The 24,429-nt window shown below is 43.8% G+C and overlaps 4 protein-coding genes across 5 annotated transcripts; 1 reads left to right on the forward strand and 3 right to left on the reverse strand.

The window, feature by feature from the left end:
- Window positions 1–661: 661 nt before the first annotated feature.
- Window positions 662–9,958, reverse strand: LOC115390845 (far upstream element-binding protein 2-like). Its single transcript, XM_030094872.1, has 18 exons — window positions 9,710–9,958; window positions 8,079–8,181; window positions 7,947–8,000; window positions 7,828–7,864; window positions 7,682–7,740; window positions 7,523–7,594; window positions 7,378–7,435; window positions 7,094–7,241; window positions 6,852–6,950; window positions 6,638–6,757; window positions 5,358–5,460; window positions 5,067–5,191; window positions 4,681–4,971; window positions 2,198–2,307; window positions 2,028–2,116; window positions 1,730–1,927; window positions 1,454–1,647; window positions 662–695 (listed from the first exon to the last, which is right to left on the reverse strand). The coding sequence occupies exons 1-18, from the start codon at window positions 9,797–9,799 to the stop codon at window positions 687–689; spliced, it is 1,959 nt and encodes a 652-aa protein (XP_029950732.1). The 5' UTR covers window positions 9,800–9,958; the 3' UTR covers window positions 662–686.
- Window positions 9,959–12,643: 2,685 nt separating this feature from the next.
- On the reverse strand, window positions 12,644–18,878 carry LOC115390858 (calcium-binding mitochondrial carrier protein SCaMC-3-like). 2 transcript variants are annotated; one of them, XM_030094885.1, is made up of 11 exons: window positions 18,840–18,878; window positions 17,668–17,877; window positions 16,113–16,236; window positions 15,928–16,015; window positions 14,557–14,668; window positions 14,193–14,351; window positions 13,916–14,068; window positions 13,613–13,726; window positions 13,349–13,516; window positions 13,125–13,272; window positions 12,644–12,965 (listed from the first exon to the last, which is right to left on the reverse strand). In XM_030094885.1, the coding sequence occupies exons 2-11, from the start codon at window positions 17,860–17,862 to the stop codon at window positions 12,754–12,756; spliced, it is 1,473 nt and encodes a 490-aa protein (XP_029950745.1). In that variant the 5' UTR covers window positions 17,863–17,877; window positions 18,840–18,878; the 3' UTR covers window positions 12,644–12,753. The 2 variants fall into 2 exon arrangements, with proteins under 2 accessions (XP_029950745.1, XP_029950746.1); XM_030094886.1 differs by lacking the exons at window positions 15,928–16,015; window positions 16,113–16,236; window positions 17,668–17,877; window positions 18,840–18,878 and having other exon boundaries at window positions 14,193–14,354; window positions 14,557–14,656.
- Window positions 18,879–19,048: 170 nt separating this feature from the next.
- Window positions 19,049–21,239, forward strand: LOC115390907 (regulator of G-protein signaling 5-like). The gene is made up of 5 exons (XM_030094954.1): window positions 19,049–19,209; window positions 19,300–19,356; window positions 19,449–19,501; window positions 20,597–20,760; window positions 20,867–21,239. The coding sequence occupies exons 1-5, from the start codon at window positions 19,166–19,168 to the stop codon at window positions 21,032–21,034; spliced, it is 486 nt and encodes a 161-aa protein (XP_029950814.1). The 5' UTR covers window positions 19,049–19,165; the 3' UTR covers window positions 21,035–21,239.
- Window positions 21,240–23,080: 1,841 nt separating this feature from the next.
- On the reverse strand, window positions 23,081–24,389 carry LOC115390920 (UPF0390 protein zgc136864-like). Its single transcript, XM_030094968.1, has 3 exons — window positions 24,285–24,389; window positions 23,647–23,702; window positions 23,081–23,547 (listed from the first exon to the last, which is right to left on the reverse strand). Exons 1-3 carry the CDS (start codon window positions 24,367–24,369, stop codon window positions 23,401–23,403), a joined length of 288 nt encoding a protein of 95 aa, XP_029950828.1. The 5' UTR covers window positions 24,370–24,389; the 3' UTR covers window positions 23,081–23,400.
- Between the last annotated feature and the right edge of the window lie 40 nt (window positions 24,390–24,429).

Genomic DNA, 24,429 nt, shown 5'->3' on the forward strand with positions numbered 1-24,429 from the left:
TTTCTGAAGATATTCAAAATACTGCAGGACAGTTTTTACCCTCCAACGAAAGGGGAAAAACTATGAATGAGAATCAGTGATGAGATGCTTTTGTGCTAGCTTGCAATCAAAGATGCTTATTACTTCACATTTTTAAAAGAAATCCGTCCGAACGATCGATATTAAAAAGGTATGTGTGAGGTGGTGGAGAAAAGAAGGGGACAACAACAGAGGTTGTTATTTAGTGCTTTGGGGCAAAAACATGTTCCCTTTTCTCTTTCTTTCACAAAAACGGACTTGAACATTTATTGTGTGAAATGTCTGGCTGAGTGAGAGAACCACCGTCTTGCTTCGTTTAAGATCCAGTGTGTAAGATTTAGAGGGAACACGTGAAATGCGATGCAAGTCTTCTGAAACACACACTTTCATGAGTGTTGGACCATCTGTACGGACGCCGCGGCGGCGTCCGTCATATCTACACGCTTCTTAAGACGGGTCCGGAGAGGAGACGCTGTCCGGGAGTTTCTCAGTCACTGCTGGAAATGCTCGGGAGGGATCGGTGAGGAGGGCAGCAGTGCTCACTGCTACACGCCGCTAAATCCTACACACTGCACCTTTTAAGCCCCGAAAAAGTAGATATCGAACAAGTCCGATGATTCCTCAAGAAAAAAAACAAACAAACAAAAAAAAAAGACGAAGAGACACGGTTACTGCGCCTGAAAGAGAAAACACAAGGAAAAAAAATTACGTTTATAACCAATATAAACGTAATATACTATATAAACAACAAATATAAACAATTTGTAATTTAAATCACCTGGTTAAATAAAAGTTAAAAAACAATATGAAGGAATTTGAAACTGCTTTATTTGATGTGTTTTGTTCAGTCAGCATTCAACAACATGAGTAGGAGGTAAAAATAAATGATTTAGCTGCAAAAAAGAAGCGGCTCTTCAACCACAGACGTCAAAGATCCTTCTGTGATTTACTGAAGTTGGTGTTTGATGATAAAAGGTAACTAACCATGTGTCCACACTGCTCAAATGAAAGTGAATTAAACTCTTTAAATTCAGGTTTCCTGGGTTTGGTTCAAAATTGTGAACCATGATCTGAAAACTTCATCAAAGCAAATAAAATGCATTAATCAAGTATTCTGACGAGTCAGATTGTTTAAAATGGCAATATAATCTGTATTTCTGCAAAATTCAAATAATTAGACCCAACATTCCCTTTCATGGTAAGTTTATTTGGCATTTGAACACTCAGACATGATTCAAAGTGCTCTTAAAATTTTTAGGAATACATAAAAATATCACTCGTTTAAAAGAAAATGCTTCAGACTGAAAACCATTACCATCCAAAGGCTGTTTTTTCTTTTTCTAATGAAATTGTGTCTTCCAGATGTGATGCAGTGTGCCTGTATTGGCTGCTAGCAGATCACTGTGTGTTGTGGAAGCGGGTGTTCCCGGCTCACCTGTTGTCCCTGCTGTGGAGCCGCCGCCTGTCCCGGAGCCTGTCCTCCTTGTCCGTAGTAGGCGGCCTGCTGTCTGTAGTACTCGGCCCAGGCCGCGCTGTAGTCCTGCTGGCCGCCGGCTGCAGCTCCGCCCGCCGCCGGCGCTGCGGCGGCGCCGGCGCCCGGAGCAGCTGCTGCTCCGCCGCCTGGCTGGGCTGGAAGCACACGTTTCACCGTCAACCACCTGAATTTATCATTCAAAGCTCAAACTTGAATCGATTATTAGCTCCGACTTACTCATGCCGATCTTCTTATAATACTCCTCCCAAGCTTTAGTGTAGTCGGGCTGACCCCCGGCGGTCTGTGCCTGTGGACCCTGGTCCCCGGCTGCTGCGGGCCCAGGAGCCTGCCCCCCCATGGCGCCCCCCGGCTGCTGGCCATAGTATTGCGCATAATAGGCAGCCCATGCTGCGTTTGGGTCTCCAGCGCCTTTATCTGTCGGGAGGAGGTGGAGAAACGGTAGAGGTGGAATAAATTATCCACGGAGAGCAGGACGTGCTGAAATGTGAAGCGTCTGATGGCGTGGGGAACTCACTGGGGTCATGTGGACTCGGGGCCTGCCATTGCTGGTAGCTGCTTCCCCAGCCCTGAGGGCAGTACTGAGGACCACCGGGTCCGCCTTGACTGCAAAGACACACAGGACCGTTTATGATCAAAGCTGGTTCAGGGTCTGACGTTCACGTCTCCTCAGCAGGCTGTACTTACTGGGGAGCTCCACCAGGAGGCCCTGGGTTATAAGGGTTGGGATTATACGGACCCATCGGACCGCCTGGTGCTCCTGGACCAGGACCTCCACCCACAGGACACAGAGGGCCCTAAAAACCACAGGAGGACAAAGACAAATGAAACACTCTGATGTGTTTCAACTACAATTTTTGGGCTGATATTGTTCACTGGAGCTAATCAAGACAAAACTCGTATTTTATTTACTCATCAGGGCTGGTTTAAACAGCGTCAGTGCAGTTCACATGTGAACACACACACAAACAAGCACAACAGCTGTTTACCAACCACAAACCAGCAGTGCTGTGTTCAAACACAGGAACCGACAGAGCAAGAGGAAAAAAAACACTGAAATCAATTCACCATCAGAACCGCAGATTACCTTTCACTCCTTCATATTTACGACTGTTTCATAAAGTATTAGCCACAAAAAAAAAAACACAACAACGGTTCTCAGACTATTATAAACCCAGCATAAAGGAGACATGTTCTGTCAAGCAAAACTTTAAATCTCTGGGTTTCACGCTAAAAATGTGAGCTGATTTTTCCTTCTCCAACACTAAATGACCAGACTGCTGCAGAGCTTTATCACAACCTGCTCATCTGAGTCAGCGACCCCGTTCACATTACCATAGGAAAACAATTAATCTGATTACTGGGACTAATCAAATGTAATAAAAGGATCCAAGGCTTTCACATTTACTTTAGAAAAGCAATAATCTTTTCTTTGCTCATTAATATATATTACATATATATATATATATATATATATATATATATATATATATATTTTAGGGGTGTAACGGTATACAAAAGCCACGGTACGGTACGTACCTCGGTGTAAGGGTCACGGTTCGGTACGTTTTTCGGTACAGTGGGGAAAAAGTAAAAAAAGCTCACAAATGCACCAGAACATTTTTCCCAAGCTTTCCCATGCGACACATTATTGGCCCAGTTTACATGGTGTTTTTTCAATCTGATTGTAAACAATAGTATTAAACGCGAGTGTATTCATGTACAGCATACAAAGCATCCACGATGAATCCTCGTTTACAAGGACCCTGTGACATGCGCACAAAGTCTCACGAGGAACTTGCAGGTCTTCCTCTCTGCAGCAGCAGTCCTCAGCGCCGAGCAGAGAGTTTTTATCTGCTGATATCTGCTCAAATAATGTCCCAAAATCTCCATGATATGCTGCTGAAGGAGCGGCTGCTCCCCCTGACCGCAGCACCGCCGTGCGGAGCAGCACGTCTCGGTGTGAGCTCTGCGCCGCAGGCCGATGTTTCGAATTAACTGGTGCCCGTGTTAACTTGTGACCAATAATGACTGAAACATCTAGTCGTTCTGGCGAACTTCGGTTATCGACAGTTACAGTGAGTGTATACGTTTAAAGTCTTTTGTGAGTCTTACTTTAACAACTGCTGTAATCAGCATGTGTTTACACAGACCTCCGCTGCCATTCGTTAACACGGGAACCAGTTAATCCATAACACCAGCCGGCGATGGCTCGTATTCTGCGATGGAGCTCTTTATACAACTCACTGTTGCGCGATTTGGTTCCATCTCGCCTCTCCAATGTTTTTTATGTCGGGGTTTTGTATTAAAAAAGTGTTTTTCCACCACCGTGGCGTTCTCTGCTGGTTTTTTGACTGTGCTGCTTCCCGTTTACTGGCACGTCACACGTCACTCCGTATGAGGGAACGCACGAGGAACAAATACTCTCCCGTTTAATCCGCTCCGCCGCACGCTGCAGCTCTCATTCCGCTTGTACTTTCTTCTTTGATTGTTCATGTTTGGACCTGCTTGTTCTACTTCTTCTTCTTCTTCTGTGATAATGGTGGTTGCCGGCAGCTTTTAGGCTCATTACCGCCAACTAAGGTTGGAATTTTTTTTTTTTTTTACTCACTGGTGTATTCGTCGTGTGATTGTGTGTGCCGAACCGTGACCCCTGTACCGTGACGGTACGGGACGAATACAAATACCGTTACACTCCTAATATATATATATATATATATATATATATATATATATATATATATATATATATATATATATATTTTTTTTTTTTTTTGGTTTTGGCTTAGAGGGGATATGTGCCGGGGGTGGAGGGGTGGGTTGTAGGTTGTTTGTTGTACTCTTTGAATTACATCACTAACATAGTATTGTTTTATGACTGTCATTGCTGCTTTTATATGTGAAAATCCAATAAAGAGATTTGACAAAAAAAAAAGTGAACCTGAAATGCTAATACTCCTTTAAAAAAAAAAAAAAAAAAAAAAAAAAAAAAGCAATAATCTACTATTTAACCTTCACAAATGTATTAAGAGGGAATAAGAGTTCTACATGCACAAAAACAAAGTATGAGAGAAAATCTATGCATGTTAGTCAGATTTACTAGAATCAGATCACCTCATATCTTCCCAGGACCAGTTCTGGAAGAATAATGTATCCCTACTTGAACGAACCTCAATCTTCTCCTCTATGAGCTGCTTGGCGTGGTCAATCTGCTGCGGGGACCCTCGGATGGTGAACAGCTTGAAGTTGGGGTCGCCGTTTGGCGGCGGCTGGCGGGAGATCTCCACAAACGCTCCGGTCTGCTGGTTGATGGCCTTGACGTTCTCGCCCCCTCGGCCGATGACCAGCCCGCATTTGTGAGCCGGGATGGAGAAGGTCACCTCATCCCCCGGAGGACCCCAGCTGCCCTGACCTCTGCCCCGCCCCCGGCCGCCGGGAGGCATGCCTCCTCCAGGAGGGCCCTGCGGGTCAAACCCAGCGCACAAGTGGGTGAACATCGCGCACATTCACCAAAACACATTTCCTTATCGGCATCGAGGCCGGCCTCCGTACTGACCCCCTGCCCGCCCTCCTCTCGTGCACGGATGCTCTGCAACAGGTCGGTGATGATGGAGGCAGCGTGCTGACACTGGTCTGGCGGCCCCATAATGTGGGCTATCTTCTCAGGGCCGGTGCCGTCGTCTGGAGAGCCACAGGTCAAAAACAAGTTTATTAAAACAATTACCTGTATACAGTTTGTGAAAGCATGCTCACGAAAGACAGCCACGGTCAGAGATCATTAACTGCGTTACTTTGACGATTCCTTTAAAATGCAATTTGATCGTTCAGGAATAAGTGAAGAGCTCACCTGGCTTGAACTGAATCTTCACTCCGGCATCATTCTGGATTTTCTTGATCATCTCCCCGTTGCGACCAATCACAACGCCCACAGAGTGTCGAGGCACGGCAATCTGGAGAGTGTCAAAACAATAAATATGACAGATTTAGACCAATGCATTCTGATCAGAACCTCTCTTCAAGAGCTTTAAAGCAAGTCAGTAGGAACAAGGCAAATAGAGAGAAGAGCTGGGAGGTCAATAAAGAGCTGAAGAAGAGCGTACGGTACATACAAGGTGGATTTGGTGGAGACAAGTGTCAGAGAGGATCGTCACCCATGAGGTTTCAGAGTTTTAAGTTGGGGTTTCTTCTCTAAAAGCTCCTGAGGTGACTGTGTTGTATTTGCTGCCATATAAAGTGGAATTGATGCGTGACAGACGGAAAGCAGCAAGAATGAAAGGGAAGGTTTTAGGGATGGGACGAGATCTCGTGTCACGAGGTCTCGCAAGATCGAATGCCGCGAGATTGAGTACGTTTATATAAAGGCAATAACTCTTCATTAACTGGAATATTGACGGAATAATACATTACATGGCGCACAGCCATATAAACACGTGCAAAACCCTGAATGTGCTCATATTCATATTTAAAAACCCGGTCGAAAGGGACATGAAATACTGTTCTGCGCATGTTCTATCCACAAGGAATCTTGGTCTTTTGAGTACACAAACTACTTGTGATACAGTTTAATTGCTACGGCGTAAAGAAAATGTGCGGAAACGATCGTTCAGTTCTTCTCTTTTATTGAAAAAACGGTGCATCGCATCAACGAACATTTTACCACGTCTTGCCGGCTCACACTCTTTTTCTAACAACATGCAGAGAGAGCCTGCAGCGGCTGCGGCGCCCTTCTTCCTCTGTGGTGTCTGTGTAAAATAAGGTTGAACATGCAGTGAGACCTGCAATGAAAGCAGTACTGTCTCCATGTCTGAGCACAACGGAGCAGAGATGGAGATTCTTGAGATTGTCAGTGGGAGTGACAGGACCACAAATAGAAAGATCCGAGGAAAAACTAAGGCGGAGCTCAGTGGTTATAAAGGAGAAACTAGGTTTGAGATCCAGCTGCCAGGAATCGGAAGAGGAAGAGCTCAGAGTAGATTCAACATGGAGGCAGTTGATGCAACAACTGGGGTGAATAAAGCAGCCATCTATCCATCCATCAGTACAGGAGGGACAAGGTGAGATGGATAGTAATACACATCCTTTAGTAACTGTGCCGCGTGCAATTAAAGGCATAGACTTTATTCTTACCTCAATGCCGCCGCCACCGCCGCCGCCGCCTCCTCCCATCCTTGAGCCGTATTCGTTTCTGTCTCCAAAGCCAGCATGATCCCGTTCTCGTAGAATCTCATTGACCATCTCTTTTGCTTGCTACAAAACCGATAAACAAACAAACAAAAGAAGTAAGCCAGGACAACAGATCTGGCAGCTAACAGAAAGTTTCTCCAGTGTGATTAAACAGTACCTGCACTTTGTAGGGGTCTCCGATGATGCGCAGGGGTTTATCTACATTGGGAGGCTGAGAGCCATCCTGAATGAGAATCATTTTAACTCCAGCTCGCTCCTGGAAATTCAGACGAAATTAAAACTCTCAGCATTCCCCGTATTTTCTGTGCCTCTGCATCAGAAATAGTCTCTCTGCGACAGTGCAGTCACACCTTCGCTGGGTAGCTCATTAGAGCTCTGAAAATGTGGCGTGAATCTCACCTGTAGCTGTTTGATCGTCTCTCCTCCTTTACCGATAATCAGCCCAGCCTTTCCTGCAGGGATGATCATCTCTTGCATGGAACCTGACTGACCGTTTGGGGAGTCGTGACCCCTGGACACAATGTCGTCTATGAGAGCCTTAGCTCTCCTGGAAGCAAAATCACATGAAAGGATAATTAATTCGGAGGCCAACATAAAGCCATTGCTATACTTGTAATAACTCTTTAATAAGAACAGAAAATAGACAACTAATACCCAGAATACATAGAAGAAGAAGAACGTACTGTATGGCATCTGGTGATCCCGTCAGAGAAACACTTCTTTCTGGAAGACCGGCACTGTCTGCGAGTTCACAAGAAATAGAAGGATCAGCAAAAAAAAATCAAGCAAGAACTGCTCATGCTGTTGACGTAATAAAGCTGAGGCTACCATGTGCGATTTGAACCTTGCAGCCAGAGTCCTGCTGGATTTTGTTAATCTGTTCACCTCCTCGGCCGATAACTGCAGGGGCAACATAACGATGCTTTGAATACCGTCTGGAAACGTTGAAGACGTGCTTCACACGTTTGTGAACTTGGGAGTACTCACTGAGGCCAACCATGGCATCCGGCACCCGACACTCTTCTGTCATTGTTGAGGGCCGCACACTGCAGAGACACACAGAGTAATGAAATACACAGAAATATCCAACCGAACACCAGGCGTTTAAAATACAGAACAAAACAAATAGATACCTTTGTTGGGACAGAGCTGCCAGCTGCGCTTCAATAGCTGCGAGTGAGGACAAACAAGATGAGCTGATCAGAAAATGAATAAATGGCAATCAGAAAAAGATTAGAAGTATTGCACATACACGATGCAGTTTCTCTTTCACTCTGTGATGCTAACTTTTTGGCATCCGGTTCATCTGTAAGCAAAAGAAAAAGTTAGCGTTACAATTTAGAGATACGAAGATAAAGTGAGCGTTTGGCGGGACTCCTCTAACCTGCTTCCTCCAGGGATCGTTTCTGTGCTGTGAATGGATAACTCTCAGCTCCTCCATTGTTGTTCATTGAGGGAACACCATCCCCACCTATCTTAGCTGCAATCTAAAAAAAAAAAAAAAAGAAACAAGAAACAAGATTAAAAAAAAGGTAAGGCAGTTAACGAAAACTTCTACGCACATATTCCGATGTCGAAACAAATTTCTTCGAGAAGGTGATCTTTGTTACGTAATCACTAAATTCAAATGACAATCACACTTTATCAGCCGTCCTCTGATGTATGAAAATCAGTTTGATCTTAAAGAGCGCAAATACAAAAGAGGCACAGAGGGGGGCTTCAGCAGAGGGGACATTGAAAGAAACTGTAACTTGCAGGACAATGATTACTGAACTGAAGAACCAACTTCTGGTCTATACACAGCAAATTCACACATTTGTGTGAATTTGAGCAAATTTCAATCAGAGTTATGGAAACTGGGGATGCAGACCTGGCAAATTGTGCTCACTGTGAAGAGTGTATAAGCAGATAAATGGGTAGCAAACACAGATATTGATACATTCATCTTTTGTCTTCGCCTAATTCACACGGGGCAAAAGACATCAAAAACAGCAGAGCGATCCCTGTCCTTCCCACTCCACCAGCAGGTCCTTGACTGACTTTATGATAGTCTGGTTCACTACAAATGTAAAAGGTCACTATCCAGGATAAGAGGAACTGGAAGTGGATCCACTGCTTCCACACAGTAAGTTGGTTTGGATGCTTCTCGGTTGCCTCTAATCCTGGAGTCGGCTTGGAAAACATGCTGGAAGAGGACAGCTGCCGGTCAGCCTGGGAAAGCATTGGGATCTCCTGAGATGACCTCCGAGGAGCTACTCAAACACAAATACCTGCAGTTTTTCATCTCCATATGGCCATAAGGAGCCAATAAAGTTGGTCAACACAGTTCTGATTCTGGGAGATGTGGAAATATCTGAAGATGTGTTAAAGTATCAAATGAAAAAAGCAACAATGTTGTGAATAAATAACAGTATGAGTAATGTCACCGCACCTCATCAAACCAATCAAAATCTTAATGATAGCTTCACTGCTTATCGTCACCCGACAAAGTAACAAAAGATCAAAACCCGTCCGAAACACAATCAGACAAATACCATAAAGCTTATAATAAACCAGCTTAAGTCAGGTGTATTGTTTGCATCGTTCCCTCCAAATGTGACAAAGGCTAAATGGGCATAAAATCAGTAGTTTATAAACTGGTTTCTACGGAGCTGTTAATGTTTAATGCAAAGAACGTCTTTAGATTCTGAACAGATTACTCATTATATGTCACCATAATAGAGTTTACCCCGGTGGCCTCTTAACTTGGTTCAGCTCCACATAATTATGGCCTCGGCGAGGTTGGATTATTATAAGTACGTGGGAAAACTTTCTAGCTCTCTGATTTTGGTAGTATTTTTGATCTAGACGATGTCGAAGCTCGGCGGCGTGAGACAAATGAATGGTAGAGCTAGCGGCTAGCTTAGCTTGGTAGCCGTTTAGCTTAGTGGCTGCTTAGCATTGTAGCAGCAGCTAACGGGATCCCCAGCAGCCGCTAACCGGCCGCCTCCTCCGGCGCGGGGCCGCCTCGGTTACCTGTCTGGCCCGCTGTACAGCATCCGCAAAAGCGTCTTTTTTCATCCCAGCGCCGACTCCATTCGAGGGAAGAGCGCCGTAATCAGACATGCTGCTCTGGGCGAGTGGACACACAGGAAGGGGGGAGCAGGCTGGATGGCCGCGGCCGGGTCGAGCTGCGCAGAAGCGGGAAGGTTAACGGGAGCGCACGGAGGGGGGACACCGAGGAGATCCGCTACCACGCCGGCAAACTTCCCTCCTCAAAAGAGCCAATCAGCGCGCCCTCTGCCCCGGGCTGGGTTCTCCGCCTCCCCGCTGATTCCGGAGGTTCGCTGCTCTGATGCTGGAGCGCAGGAACAGCGCCCCCTGCAGGTGGGAGTGCGCAACACGCCCCAGCTTGTTTTGGCTCAGCTGGCTTTTTTCAAAGCACTTTACCAGAACTGGATTAAAAGATAAACTCAGCTCCAAAACTGCACCAGGCCCAGAAAATCCATATGATCTGACAGTGTTTTCATTTCCGGGAAGTGGAACAACATCTAACATCTGTCAAGTTGGAACTGTCCATGAGGGAAGTTTCCTCTTCGATTCTTCAGAGCTCACACTCACAGCTCACATTCAGCCACCATGTGCGTTTACACTCTGGAAAACAAAGATAATGATGCTATTTAATAATCAAAAACTTTTACTCAACAACCATTTTGGATTTGCCTCAAGTGTCTATGTAATGTCAAAATGTCCAGCAATACCCATTCCTCTTCTTCTTTGGGTAATATAGATTAATTGAAATGCATGTTTTTGGACTGTGGGATGAAAGCAAAGTACCAGAGGAAAACACAAACATGTATAAGAACATGCATGCTATGTACTAATAGGCCTGGACTACAACCATGATTTTCTTTGCTGTGAGGCCACTTGGCTGTTAGGTAACTCTACTGTGAGGCTCCACAAGTGAAGAACGATATGATAATATTTCTATTAAAAAGACTTAATAGCTCTGAAGTTCAAATATTTAAAGTCAAGGACAACGTGAACCTCAAACCTGAGACTTTCCAAGTTGGAGGATGAAAACAAAATCCTATAACAATATCAAATGTGATATTGTCTTGTTGTGCTTGAGACAATATGCTTATCTTTGAGGCTGTGGTTTTGTGTTAATAGTGTTGCCACCAATATTAGAAACATAACCCACTGGTCTCCAGCACTCAGAGGCGGAGCGTGGGTCTCAGTGCAGAGGGGGCGGAGCATTCTCGACAGGCCCTTATGATAGTAATTTTACCATTCAAACAATCCCTCATGCTACCATCAAACAACACAGTAATGCTCACTTTTATTGAGCCAAGCAAACCTATATGCCTCAGAAAGCAGAATAAAGTCACAAACCAGTTCACAAACTTGTTCTGAAGAATAAATACACATACGCACGCACACACACACACACACACACACACACACGCGCACACAAATGCAGCCTCACAGGTGTCAATCTCAGAGCTTCCGCTGTCCATGGTGCTGAAAACTCAGATAAAAACTCATTGGCTAAATCTGTATCTATTCAGATAGCTATAGTCACAGCTATCTATATCTTTTGGAATTCACATATATTAGAAAAAAATAGACTCGGCGGTCTCTTATAGTTGAGAGCAACACAAGGCACATTCAAATATCCAGGTGTTTAAGACCACAGCATTCTGATAAAGATAATATTTTTGAAGGTTTCACTGACTCACCAGTGGCTCCGATGTTAGGTTTTGGGTAGTACCGCTAGCGGCTAGCATAGTGTTTAGCATACTGTTGAACTTCCCTCCAAAGAGTTCAGATCAAGTGCAAAGAAAAAACTCATTATTACCGCACAGCCAATCAGCGCTGGCTTACAGCTCTGATGCATTCATGGACAGTCGTAATGTAAGAATCGGCAAATTGGAGCCCACAATCATATGCGTATACCTTCTCACACACACTGCACATTTTATTATAATAATTTTTTTTCTGATTAAATGTGAACACACCACATGAAACAAGGTCCTATGACCTTGTGGGTCCTGGGGCCACCGCCCCCTTGCCCCCACTCTGGCTCCGCTACAGCTAGCACTACATCTCGAAAGACTATAGCGTCAAAAACAAATAAAGAAAAATCAGGACAATGTGTTACTGTTACTGCACTGCTCTCATTTGTAAGCTGTATTTATTGAAATCTTGTGTAACACGGATCTGTAACACTCATACATGAGAAAAAGCTGAACAGAATAACTTTTAGGAATGAAACACAATGCATGCATTGATTTGAACATAAATATTGATACATCAGAAATGCTCAATGCAATAAAATAAATATCAATTTATTTTTTTCTCAATACAAAGCATACTGTAGTGTTTATAGTAATACTTAGTGGTTCTGGAACATCAAACATTTCAGTTAAGAAATGTCTTCTTTGTATAGGAGCACAAACGGCACAGATAAACAACGGCTTTTATTCATCCTTTGTGCTTATTGATGTCTGCTGTAAAAATGTGATAAAAAAATAAAAACTTTATATTTGCTTTATTCAGTAGTACTTGTTCCAGGATCCAGGAGAGTCTTTCCTTTTGTTTCAGTATTGTCCCCGAGGTCAGTCAGAAAGTTTCTGCTGTTGTAACATTTGTTGAGAAAGCGTCATAGTCCTCTCTTAGAAAACACAGCATTAGATCAGCCCTCCATCTTCTCTATAGCAGATCACCTGGGAGAGAGAATAATGCTGAGGGAATGTAACATGGCTTCAAAGATGAGTAACACTTGTCTCTGCTCTCTGGCAAGTTCATGCAAATCTTCAAGGGAGCAGCAAAATGCTTTCACACACAGTGCTGGCATGCTCTCACTGCAACGCATCACACCCCAATCGCTGCCAATCAACCCAATGTTAAGCTGCTTCAGAAGATTATATATTAACATAACTTATTTGTTTCTTCCCATTTATCCATCCTGAAGGGATTCGTGGTTTCGGGACAATCCTCAGTCAAGGCCCGTTTCCTCATGCGCCGCCGACGGATCCGTGCACGTCGACGAAAACCACCTCAAACAGTCCATCCTGCTAGCTTTTTCCTTTCCCTCCTCTCCTACCCTCAATGTCCACCCCCAGCATCATCCGGGTGTACTCGTAGACCACGTAGGACACGCTCACGGCGGGAATGACTTTCAGGAGGTTGGGGGAAATTCCCCGATAGAGTCCGGTGACGCCCTCCTGGGACACGATGTTGCGAATCAGAGCCAACATGGAGAGTTTCGGGGCTCCTTTCAGTGAGGCTAAAAGGATGAAAACAAGAAACGTCAGTGTGTTCAGATTAAGAAGCTAAAAGTTTGACTTGTGGTCAACCGGCATCTTAAAGAAGACCGCCCACGTTGTCATGAAGGCCCCAAATCTCTACTTATGCCTGAGATATTTATAAACCCTGTTATCCTGACCTTGGGCCTGCATCCGGGTGCGGATTAGTGCCAGTGGGTAACTTGCCAGCTGGCCGCAGGTGCTGGACACGGCACCACACCCAACCAGCACCATCACCCCCGGGTCCGCCAGGCCGATGTTCCTGTTCAGCCAGGCGAACTTCAGAGTCTGCAAGACACCACACGGTGAGAAGGAGGTGAAGACTGAGCGGCGGGAGCGGCGTGCGTCTTCCTGCTCCTCTCACCTCGTAGACGGCCAGGTCAATGCCGGCGTAAGGCACGATGCTGAGCAGGTTGGGTAAATAGCCCTTATAGAAGGCTCGGACGCCTTCTTTCTGCAGCATCTGTTTGGCACAGTCTGCGATCCCTGTGTACTGACCTGTTTTTCTCAGAGTGAGACGGGTTTTTAGCACCTAAAATAAACAAGGAGGAGAGTTCTGTTCATAAGAATCATGAACCCTGCTCACATCTGGATGAATGCCGTTGCCTGTGTATTACCGTGACATTACCTCCATGGGATAGATGGCCGTCTGAGCTGTTGCTCCAGCTAAAGAGCCGGCAACAAACCTCTCATGAACCCTCAGTGTTCTCGTCTCATTGCCTCCACGGATCACATTCTTGATCTGTAAAACATATAAAAAAAAAACAAGTAACTAAAATTTGCACACATATATATGCTGTCAAGTTATGGACTTCGATGGGATAACTGTATGTATGAACGTGACTGTGAGCTTAACTCTAACATATATGATGGCTGTTAGCAGAGGTTTTGAGACATTATGATCAAACTAAAAACGCCAGATGCTTCTCACCTGCTCATAAGCTGTGAATTTGATCGCAGTCTCTGGAGCGATTTTTAGAACATTAATCCCATTTCCCCTCCACAACGACCACGGCCCTCCTTCCTTCCACATGACCTGAAAACTCGTCAAAACGCTCCCGGTGAAATCAGAGGAGCCGTGCACCTTGGAGAGGAGAACAGGGACACGATTGATTGATTGAGCCTCCACAATAATGTCGACACATTACTAATAACAAATGAAAGATCATTTTGTGGACCTCGATCGGAGCGCTGAGATCCAAACCCACCTGACGGAAGACTTTGATGCGGTCTAACGGGGCGGTTCCAGTCCGGGACACGGACCCAGCCATGGCTCCGGCCATCAGCTGCCGCCACACATAGCCCGACTTCTTCTCCTCCTCTGAAAAGTCATCTGGAACGGTCAGCTGCTCTCCGATGTCTAACATCTACTGAAGCCACAAGGAATGGGAAATGATCTTCCAGATGAGTAAAAGCCAGAATAAATATTTCAAATGTTCTTTATTGAATAGGTTATATGGATTCTGACGCTAGCAGGTTTTCCTTCATTTATTAATTTTTTTAAACAGGAGGAACCACTTTACAGATAGTATTGTTATTCAGAAAGACACAACGCTGTGTGCTTGGCCTCACCATTGAGCGTTTCCAGTAGCGCGCAACCTCCTCCATGTTGGTCAGAGGGTTAAAAAGGAAATAATCCCGCCACTCATTCCAGTCGATGGTCATGGTGCCGTCCTTATCCATGCTGAGAAAAACAGAAAAAAAAAAATTATAAAAAGAATTTCATGGGAAGTCAATTCAAAATGCTGGTGATGAGTTCAAAGTTAATATAATTTAATATTTTTTTAATTCATGTTTTCATTTTATCATTTGGACAGTCAACAGTATAATAAAAAAATGACTATTTCTAACAAGCTTCACGCAAAGCTCCAAAACAGCAGGTGGTAATCACTATGGAGCTGAATATACACAGGAACTGGTTTGACAACTGGGTTCAAACTGGTTCATAGATAGTCTTTGGACGAGGCTTAACCGGATTCCAGACTGGATTGGTACTGATTTTACCTTGGTTGAGATCTTTTCGTTCTGTTTTAACCATGTCTAGATTGTTACTATATTAAAGTATTTTAACAATTTGGCACTTGTTGTCACCAGACTGATTTAGTTAGTTAGTTAGGTGTCTAACTAGTTCCAGAACTGAATGTTGAGAGGCTGTCGGACGTCATTCAGAATGGTTTATGACAGAAACTTTGTTTAAGTTGTTCTTTGGATGAGTTTAAAGCTAGGGTAGACGATGTTGTCCAAAAGCACTTTTTGTCATACTGAGTGAAATGCTCCTTGCCCCCTGGGAGAAGTCAATTCATTATGTGGACGGAAAAAGGTGCAGAAAAAGTTTGACAATTGTAGCGGCCACAGGACAGTAAAAACTCCGACCAATCGTAAGGCGCGGACCGCTCTTCAGGAACCAATCAAATCCCTTTGCCGTTCTATCAGCCCCCTGCGTGTACATTTCAATGGCGTGCACTGGCCCTGGTTCAGAGCGCGCACGCGCTGCCAAGGCGCTCTCGGCGCTCGCGGCTCGCGTGAAAAATCGAACGAAGCGGAGCGGGCGAGCTGCGCTACTATGCGCATTGTGTGCGGGCAGTCAGAAAGGTTAATGACATTGGAGGCGATCACAAACTCTGTGCGCGTGGCGCCTCCGCGCACACGCGGCACTTCCGCGTCCAGTGCTTCGCTCCCAACAGGAGCTCCTCCAATGGGGTGGGAGCTGGGCGGAGCCTTGGGGAGACGCTACATTCGTGCTACATGCTACTTTTCCAAGATCGTCGACCCTAGCTTTAAACTGGCTTTTCATTGGTTTTTGTTGTTCCCAATTAGACTGGAACTTCAGACTCTTTAAGAAGTTTGTGAAGTTTTATCATTAAAAAAATTAGCAAAATCCATCTTTAAATTTTCGGCGAGTGTTCTTCATTCAATTCCTAATGTAACGTAAAATTAACTGACCTCAACAAAATCCTGGTTGCATCATTCATGCTAATGTTCACGCCCATGGAGCGCAGGCAGTCTCGGATCTCTGCCACATCGATCTCACCTTTCAGGGAGAAATGATAACGTGAAAAATCTAATTAAAAAAAAAAAAAAAGATTGTGGCGTAAATTACGGTCAATCAAGACAAAGTTGTTCCAGACCATCATTGTTCTTGTCCAGCTTGTGAAACATGAGTTTCAGCTGCTTCTCGTGTGCTCTGAGGTACTGGGTGAACTCCTCAAAGTCCAGCACTCCGTCCTGGTTGGTGTCCCCGGCCTCCACCATCTGACGGCACGCACAGGACAGGAGAGGCGATAAAACATGACGGCGGTTCAAGGACCAAAAAACATTTGTCAGTCAGAGGTGAGATTTAAAGGGGGAGCTCGGCTGTGCCATGCACAGCAGCACAGGCAGCGTTTCTTCTGGGTATCAGGACCAAAAACATCCACAGCAGTCAACATGAAGAACATGAATCGTCCTTCACTTTCATGGTAACAGATAATGTGTAAAAATATATGAAAGGTGAATTCTAGCTTAGGATTGCAGAAATAACAACAGGGAGGGTTTTATTTCTCATGTCATAAGTGGGTCGGGGTAAAAACAAAAACAGTCACATCCAGACGGGTCGCATGATGAGACTCGTAACATGTGAAAAGAGGTCAAGTGTAGAACTGAGAGAAAGGTTAGCACTCTCAGCTTACAGGGTCTTACTCCTTCTACTAAAATAGGAAACAGGCTGCCCTGCAGACGTCAAGGCAAACACACACACTCACGCGCACACACCAACACTGATATGTATGGGATGTGGAATAAACCAGGACCACGACTTGAAACATCACAAGATTAGTAAAGGTTGTTTTTAAGCCGAGGATGAGCGTAACAAAATAAAATTAATCGTGGAAAGTGAAACAAAAAATACACAAGATACAAACTGTAAAACATAATTGGCATGACTGAATCAAAAGCACCATGTTTCTCCTCAAAACACTTTCAACTTTTTAATCAATACAAACAGAGACACCGAGGACACGGATGCAGACTCTGTGTATTCACAACACACACTCATGCTGGTGATGTTTTGGGTTGTTAACACACTCTGTGAGGCTGAGGATCAGGCTGGTCTATAAAAAGGGAAATGTGATGCTGGAATAGCAACTGAGGAATTATTAGGAAATAGCTCAAAACAAAATCTGTATTTAATTAGAATTTTGGAGTTGGTACCGGGTCGTACAGCACTGTCTTTGTGTTTTGAATGATGTGTTTTTGTATTGCAAACACTCACCATGGTGATTAATCTAACACACATTGATTCAAATGTACAACAAGAAACAAACAGCAAAGAGGAGTGAAAATCCAGTGCAGGATTTCTTTTCTGTCAAAACGCAGTTTTGCAGAGACAGAGGACATTTTTAAATGAGATTTTGTAGATTAAAGATGATTTATTAGATGTTTGACCAATTGTGAAATCGCATCCTATAGTTTCAAGTCTTTACACCAAGAGAATCTGACTCCAAGATGAGTTTCCTATCATGTCTTAAACAGTTTTTCCAGTGCAAACAGTATAAACTCTGCATCCATCACCCCAATGACACCTGAGAATATCAGTGCGTCTACACTTTTTAGTGGCTTCAAACTATCACATTGATTTTGATGTTTGAAAAGCAACATTAGAGTGAGAGGCCTCCCAAAGCCCACCCCTCCTGCCCCGCGCCTCACCTTCTCCAGAGACTTCCTGGAGAAGCCGCGGCTCGCCAGGCCCGCCCGCAGCTCCACGATGTCGATGTGTCCATCCTTGTTGAGGTCGAGCTGGTCGAACAGCTCGGCCCAGCGCTTCTCCCTCTCTCTGTCCGGACCCGGAGGCTCGCCGCTCTGACACTGGGCCCGGGAAAACCAGGTCCACTGTGGTCCCATCGCAGCCGACGTCAGCTGAGGGGACAGAGTGTTGGTTCAGGCATGGATAAATGGATGCAGTTTTCAAAACAGTCATTACAAATGAACTTGTGTAATCAGGATGAGCAGTACAAGAAGGAGTAAAACCAACCCAGCATTCCTAGTCAGGGTTAGTCTACACTACCCACAATGCCTCTCCAGCTCCATGTGGAAGACATGTTCTGCTTAAACATTGGTCCAACTGGGCTTTTTTTGTGGTTTATATCTGAAAATGTCCAAAGATTGAAGTTAATGTACTTCACTTTACTCAAACATTGTTTTCTTTATATGACATGTTCTTCAAGTAGTATATACTGGGATTTCTTTCTTTTTTTTTTTAGGAGAAATAAATAAATAAAAAACTATAAATAAACTGTAAGAAAACTCATTTCTCTTCAGGAGCTCAAGAGAACATGGTCGTATTGTGGGTCACCAGCAAGTGTGGCTTTAGTTCTGGGGTTATTTTGGTTAAAAAGTCAAAAAATAGTTGGATGCAGCTGGATCATAGTGTGTAGAACATACACCTACAAGTAGTTTTTATTTCTGTAATCGACCTGTGAAATGCCAGTTTCTAACTTTCCAAACCTTGCTGCAACAAGCTGCTTCAATAAATCGTTTTGCGCCAGATGACAGGTCGTTCGTCTTAAAGAGCTCCGTGTCCTCCTCACTAATCCTAATCCTCTGCGATTAAACTATGAATCCAGAACAGTGCAACTATTAAGCAGACAGTGAGACCATTAAGCAGAAACAGGATTTTCCTGCGATCTGTCGCGTTTTTAGGGGGGATTTCTCCAAAAATCCAGATGATCGGTCGGAGCCAAAAGGCGTCGGGTCATCTGGAAAAAGGGAGTTCAGCTTCCACACGGGGAAAACCAGGCTGTTGTGTGGTTCTGTGGTGGCCTCATAACAAAATATGGTCTAATAATAAAGCCTACGGTTCGGTTTCGTGGCCCACTCACGGTGTTTCTCTGCGGACCGACCCGCCGCCCATCGCCGGACGCACGGGATCCGGGCGCAGCTCCCTGTGTGTGTGTCCTGTTGACAGATCTGCATGGCGGCCGAGCACGTACGCCTCTCAATCAGACGCTGCTGTCTCCACTCGCTCACACGGACACACCTGCTGGTCTGAGGTCTGCTGATTGACAGATGAGAAAACGTACAAGTCACCCAGCGTATAAAAGAGCAGCACACTGCGGTCCGGGACGCTGACTGAAAGAAGAGAAACTCTTCACAGATCATAAAACACAATTTATATTATTCAGAGTTTGAGAAATCAAAGGCCTCAATGTGCAAAGGTCTTTCCTCGCTGCCTTCATCATGTCTGGAGAAGTGAGTATTTAGAGGTTTCATGATTAAATGACGTTTTCTGAGATTGTGTTTTCTTCATGTGTGATTTTTCTACGTCCGTCTTCCTTTCAGGGCAAAAGGAATGAGGGTGAAGTTAACTCACATGGCTGAGACTCACCACAAGAACAGGTACATTTACTGACGAGACTGAAATAAAGATAAAGATGGATCCAACAGAGCTGAAGCTTCATGTTTTATTTTGTCCCTGTTTCTCTTTTCAGGATTCAGGATGCAAAAATCATCCAGGACCTGGAAACTCTGTTAAGCAGCAAAAGTAAGTTTGTTTTAGATGACTTCATCCTGCTGACTGTCAAACCTCAATGAAACAATGCAGAACACAGATGTTTTGAAATTCATTTTTATTCATTCGAGTATAAACAGTCTTGTAGTGAAATAATACAGCGATTGTCTGTTTTCCTCAACTTTACAAACAAATTCTTTACAGGTTTGTGGAAAATATTCACAATATTAGTATGAAAATAACACATTTTAAGAAATTGAAAGAATTTTTGCTAAAATAAACTCTTGAAGTTTAGACTGAGTGAAATTAATCAACTTTCCATTATCTGAGTTTACTTATGTCCCAGTCAGAGGTTTCACAAAACATTTTGCATTAATGTAACCTGTGTGGTCACAGAGCAAATACATACATATTTCAGGATTATAGGATAAAAAAACAAGTGAATCACAAAATAACAATGATGGCAGAAAAATAGACTCTCTTCAAGGTATCAGAAAATGGTCACAGTTTAATAATTTTCAGTTTTAACCAAACTTAACAAGCAAAGCTCAGATACGAAACTGTTTAAAATAAAGGTTTGAGGTTTTGATATTCTGTAATTACATGGAAGAATCAGCTTGTTTTCCAGTATCATGGGGTTAAGTTGGACAAATAGACTTCTGTTTTGTCTTCTGCACATTTTTCTGAATATTAACCTTAAAAAATCTTGAATAGAAGGAACATATCATTACAAATTACATTCTTTGAATAGCATGGAAATGAAGAAAATGTTTCCTTTTTTTTAACTCTACAAATGGGTATTTATGATGGAAGTATTATATATGTGTCAAACTGCATTGCTGAGTGAGTTGCATTTTAGTATAAATGTACATTAAAGTCATAGTCATACACACTCCCTGTGTAAGACTTTGCACTCAAATTGAAAATAGAGTTGCACCGTGGTGCAGCGATGATCCAGGCAGCAGTAGAGTTATCAAGAGTACATACTATGATCTACATGGAAATGTATGTTTACTTAGAATAGTTCAGTATTTATTAAATGAGTGTTGTTGTGCTGTGGTGTCCTGAACCTGTTTGAAAGCCTGATCGTTACATTGAGCGTGTTGTCTCGGTCGGCCTCCCTCTCAGGCGCTGTGCAGGCCTTTCGCTGCTTCCTGTGCTCGGAGTTCAGCGAGGAGAACCTGGCCTTCTGGCTGGCCTGTGAGGACTACAGAGTCTCTCCATCAGCTCTGCACAAGGCCAAGGCCAGCAGCATCTACAGCCAGTTCATCGTGCCCGAGGCGCCGCAGGAGGTCAGCAAACGCCACCTTGATGCAGGACGTCTCTCAAACCGGGAACAAATCAAAGGAAGCAGGGTGGACGAAAGCGCCTCTTCAGTAATCTGCTTCTGTCCTCCAGGTGAACCTGGATGCTGAGACGCGCGACGCCCTGCTGAGCGGGATGGACTCTCCGTCCGGGGACACGTTCAACGAGGCCCAGCAGAGGATCTACACCCTGATGGCCAAGGACTCCTTCCCCCGCTTCCTGCGCTCCCACCACTGCGCGCAGGTCGCCAAAGCTTGCTGAAGCACAGAATAACCAACCCGTACCGCATGATACGACAAATGTACTCCCATCAGTTCAGTGTGGCAGTCTGTTTTCTCAGTTTTGTGTTAATCAGGCAGCACTCTCCTTGTGCGTTGTACACTGTGTGTTGTGGTGAACTTCATTGTCGATGTAACTGACTCTGAAGCACAAATAAACTGCAAGCGTTGTTTTGAAGCACACCTCAGGAAGGGGGATTGACTGATGTTGTATTCACGCAGTCATTTTTACACAAATTGCCACTGAAGCACAGTTTGTGGCTCCAATCTGTTGACATTAATCAAGCAGCTGAGTTGGAATTGCTCATGCGACGCACGACTGTTTACAGTCCTCGGGAACTGGTTTGAGAAAAAGTGCTTTGGTGCCTGTTTACACTCGTCCTCAGTTCTCACCACACGTAAACTCAACACCCGGAACGCGCGTTAATGTCAGGTGGAAACGGGCTGATGCAGAGAACAGCATCACAGCAGTAATACTTTCAAACTGATGAATAAAAAAGAAATGGAGATTGATCTCACGTGAGTGTTGAGTATGACTCCAAGATTTCCATCACAGAGCCTCAGAATGGACTGCGGTGGGTATCAGTGGTTGACTGTTCTCCAAAAACATGTATTTGAGTCTAAAGCGACTGGATGGGTGTGTGGTTGTGTTTTCCTGTGCACTTCCTTCAGCTGGGACCGACTCCAGCTCTCATCCGCCCTGACCTGGATCGAACAAGAAGGTAAAAACAGATGTGGCTTCAGGATTAAGAAGCTACACCTCGGCTAAATCTTTTAAGAGACTTGTTGGAGCTCCTGTTTCCTGCAGAAGAAGCTGCAGTATTGTTCTGGCGTGAAACATGAAGCCTCCGTGAGATTTTAAAAACCCACCTTTTTACATTTGTGCCGAACAGCCAGGCCTCAGCGAAACGGCTTCATCCTGGATGTTTGACTCAAAATAGCAGACTTATTTTGAGGCTGGTTGCAAAAGTGCATCACCATGGTAACACTCCAGGGGAAAATACGCCGAATGGGAATGTTGTGCAGGACATTTTGAGACTGCAGATGGAGTTCGACTAATAACTGTTATAAATAAAAAATGATACAAATAACCTGTGAGTACAGAAAAGCTATCATCATAATGTGCTTTTCCAACATTTGTGTTTCTCCTTTGATACCTAAATAAGACTAAGGGGAACACAAAAGTCTAATCCACGTCTGAACTCTTCCTAATGTTCCTAGTATTAAAATATACGACTCTCTGCCAGTCAAAACATCCTAATATAGTCATATAGCCTAACTACTAGTGCTCCCTACTGGACACATGCAAGATCCGAACAACAGTAAACATATTATGGAAAAGACCTTAAGAGCAGACAAACCCCAGCTGCAAGAAATGACTGCAAATTTGACCTTAGTGTCCAATCAGAAAAATCTGCACTCACGTGCAGACAAGATAAATGTAAATGAGTTTTCTAAGGTGTTCTGCAGTGTTATGCTCTGGTTAACATTCTAATGGCAGACTTCCACTTTAGGACATATTAACTACTGTCTGTTGCTCTGTGCTTCATGCTGCAAAGTAATCAAGCCACACCAGCAGATCTGCTTTTCAAATGACCTCACAGCAAAGTTTGAATTGTAACTCCAAAAAACACAGCAGTTTGTTTTAACCGGACCAATTGGAACACACCACTGAGGTCTTAAAGGAGGAGTACAGGACTCAGAACAGGCAGCAAAATTAACTAATTATAAATTACTTGCCCAAAACTGGCCACTGCTGTAAAGCTGGGAAATCAAAAAATATTTTCTGTAATCACTGGTCTAAAGAAATACTCCAAATGATCATGAACCTTTCTCACAGAAATTTCTTAAAAATTGCTTGAATCAAAAAAACAAGAGAGATGCAGAGTGACAGACTGTCGACTACAGCCTGCACCTAAAATACTTTCCAAAGGGGGATCAATATAGTAGGAAACAATGTTATAATTCACACATAGCAATTCACTTTGCTTCAATACACACACACAAAACAGACAACACTGGATTTGTTAGGATGATCTATATTTCATGAAGACTGATTCAAGAATGATCAGCAGGCGAACTTTACAATCTGAAGGTGCTGAACGTCTGGGAAGGTTTGAACTTCACATTCACAGAATAACTCAGGTCCTGTGGAGCCCTCGGAGGAAGGATCCAGGGACACTCACCATCCATGATTGCTTCACTTTCTCAGATAAACATCTTTAAAAAAAGAAAGCCTTTGCAAGGTTTCTGCCATCATCCTCCAGAAGGTTAAAGACACGAATCAAAGAGGGAACACTCCATAAAGAATACAGTTCATTTGCCGAATTATCACATTCAGCAGCTTGTTCATTTGGAGCTGGATCCAGGACTGGGTGCAGCAGGTTTTCCTTTACTCTCAGGTGCTTTCAGAACACTCAGCCGTTTGTGCAGCGACGAGCTGGCCTTCTGGGTCACCTCCTGCTCGATCTTGTTCCTGATGGCCACCTCCAGACCCTTCAGTGAAAGAACAGACGAGGAAAAGCTCAAGCCGCTGCATCCAGTGTCAGTTTCTTCATGTAAATCTGCTGGGACAGATTATAAAGTGCGTCTCACCTTCTTCAGCTTCTGCTGCTGAACCACCTGGGCTTTCTTTGGAGCAATGATCCTTCCTTTACAAGGGGAAAAACACAAGAATTACACAAACGTAAATATGTCAAGCGGTTTTGGGTGATTTTGGCCAAAAATAATGGCAATGTGAAACGTTCTATATCTAAATAGTTTTAATTATATCTAACCCCAACCAAGAATCCAGAACAGAAAAAAAAGGAATAGAAGAGAAATATGGTATTAATCCCAGAGGGAAATTCTATCATGGTTAAAACACATCAGAAAGGTTCATAAAGGAACCATGTTGAAATACGCAAAAGAACAAATTGGTACCGAGTCTGAATAAAAAGAGGAAAAGAAAATGAAATAAAACACATTCTTAGAGTTTTATCCGTGAAAACTTTCCTACAGTGAAGATCTGTTGAAAGACACTCGCTTGTACTGAACTAAAAGCCACATATTACTACGTGTGTAAAGATTAATTGGATGATTAATTATTAAACGGGCATATTTACACAGAATTAAATTCAACGTGTTCAGCTGTTTACAGCAGATCACGTGTCTCGGTTAATCGACCTAAACACCCGCACGTCTGTCTGCAAACATCCTATTGTTTAATATATGATAAAAGACGATAGTCTCACCTCCTTTCTTCGGTCCTTTCTGTTTCTGTGTTTGTTTTTTAGCTGCTGGACGCTGAGATTTAAACTTCTTACTATCCTGAGCCATCTTTCCTGAACCGGAAGCAAACGAATCATTTCTTCTTCGTTGGTTCGAAGGGTTTCATGT

The sequence above is a fragment of the Salarias fasciatus genome, chromosome 6 (assembly GCF_902148845.1).
Source record: "Salarias fasciatus chromosome 6, fSalaFa1.1, whole genome shotgun sequence".
Taxonomy (NCBI): domain Eukaryota; kingdom Metazoa; phylum Chordata; class Actinopteri; order Blenniiformes; family Blenniidae; genus Salarias; species Salarias fasciatus.

Bases quoted from the DNA above. Each gene is read 5' to 3' on its own strand.
- LOC115390845 (XM_030094872.1), bottom strand. From the start codon at position 9,799: ATGTCTGATTACGGCGCTCTTCCCTCGAATGGAGTCGGCGCTGGGATG. The intron at 7,741-7,827 runs GTATCTATTTGT...GTGTCTCTGCAG, and splicing joins GCAGCTCTGTCCCAACAAAG to TGTGCGGCCCTCAACAATGA. The intron at 6,758-6,851 runs GTACTGTTTAAT...TCGGTTTTGTAG, and splicing joins GAGACCCCTACAAAGTGCAG to CAAGCAAAAGAGATGGTCAA.
- LOC115390858 (XM_030094885.1), bottom strand. From the start codon at position 17,862: ATGGGACCACAGTGGACCTGGTTTTCCCGGGCCCAGTGTCAGAGCGGC. The intron at 14,352-14,556 runs GTGAGGCCAAGC...TGGCTTCAGTAG, and splicing joins GCTACTGGAAACGCTCAATG to ATGTTAGACATCGGAGAGCA. The intron at 12,966-13,124 runs GTCAGGATAACA...TCATCCTTTTAG, and splicing joins CACCCGGATGCAGGCCCAAG to CCTCACTGAAAGGAGCCCCG.
- LOC115390907 (XM_030094954.1), top strand. From the start codon at position 19,166: ATGTGCAAAGGTCTTTCCTCGCTGCCTTCATCATGTCTGGAGAA. The intron at 19,210-19,299 runs GTGAGTATTTAG...TCTTCCTTTCAG, and splicing joins CCTTCATCATGTCTGGAGAA to GGCAAAAGGAATGAGGGTGA. The intron at 20,761-20,866 runs GTCAGCAAACGC...TCTGTCCTCCAG, and splicing joins TGCCCGAGGCGCCGCAGGAG to GTGAACCTGGATGCTGAGAC.
- LOC115390920 (XM_030094968.1), bottom strand. From the start codon at position 24,369: ATGGCTCAGGATAGTAAGAAGTTTAAATCTCAGCGTCCAGCAGCTAAA. The intron at 23,703-24,284 runs GTGAGACTATCG...CCCCTTGTAAAG, and splicing joins GAAAGGACCGAAGAAAGGAG to GAAGGATCATTGCTCCAAAG. The intron at 23,548-23,646 runs GTGAGACGCACT...CTTTCACTGAAG, and splicing joins AGCAGCAGAAGCTGAAGAAG to GGTCTGGAGGTGGCCATCAG.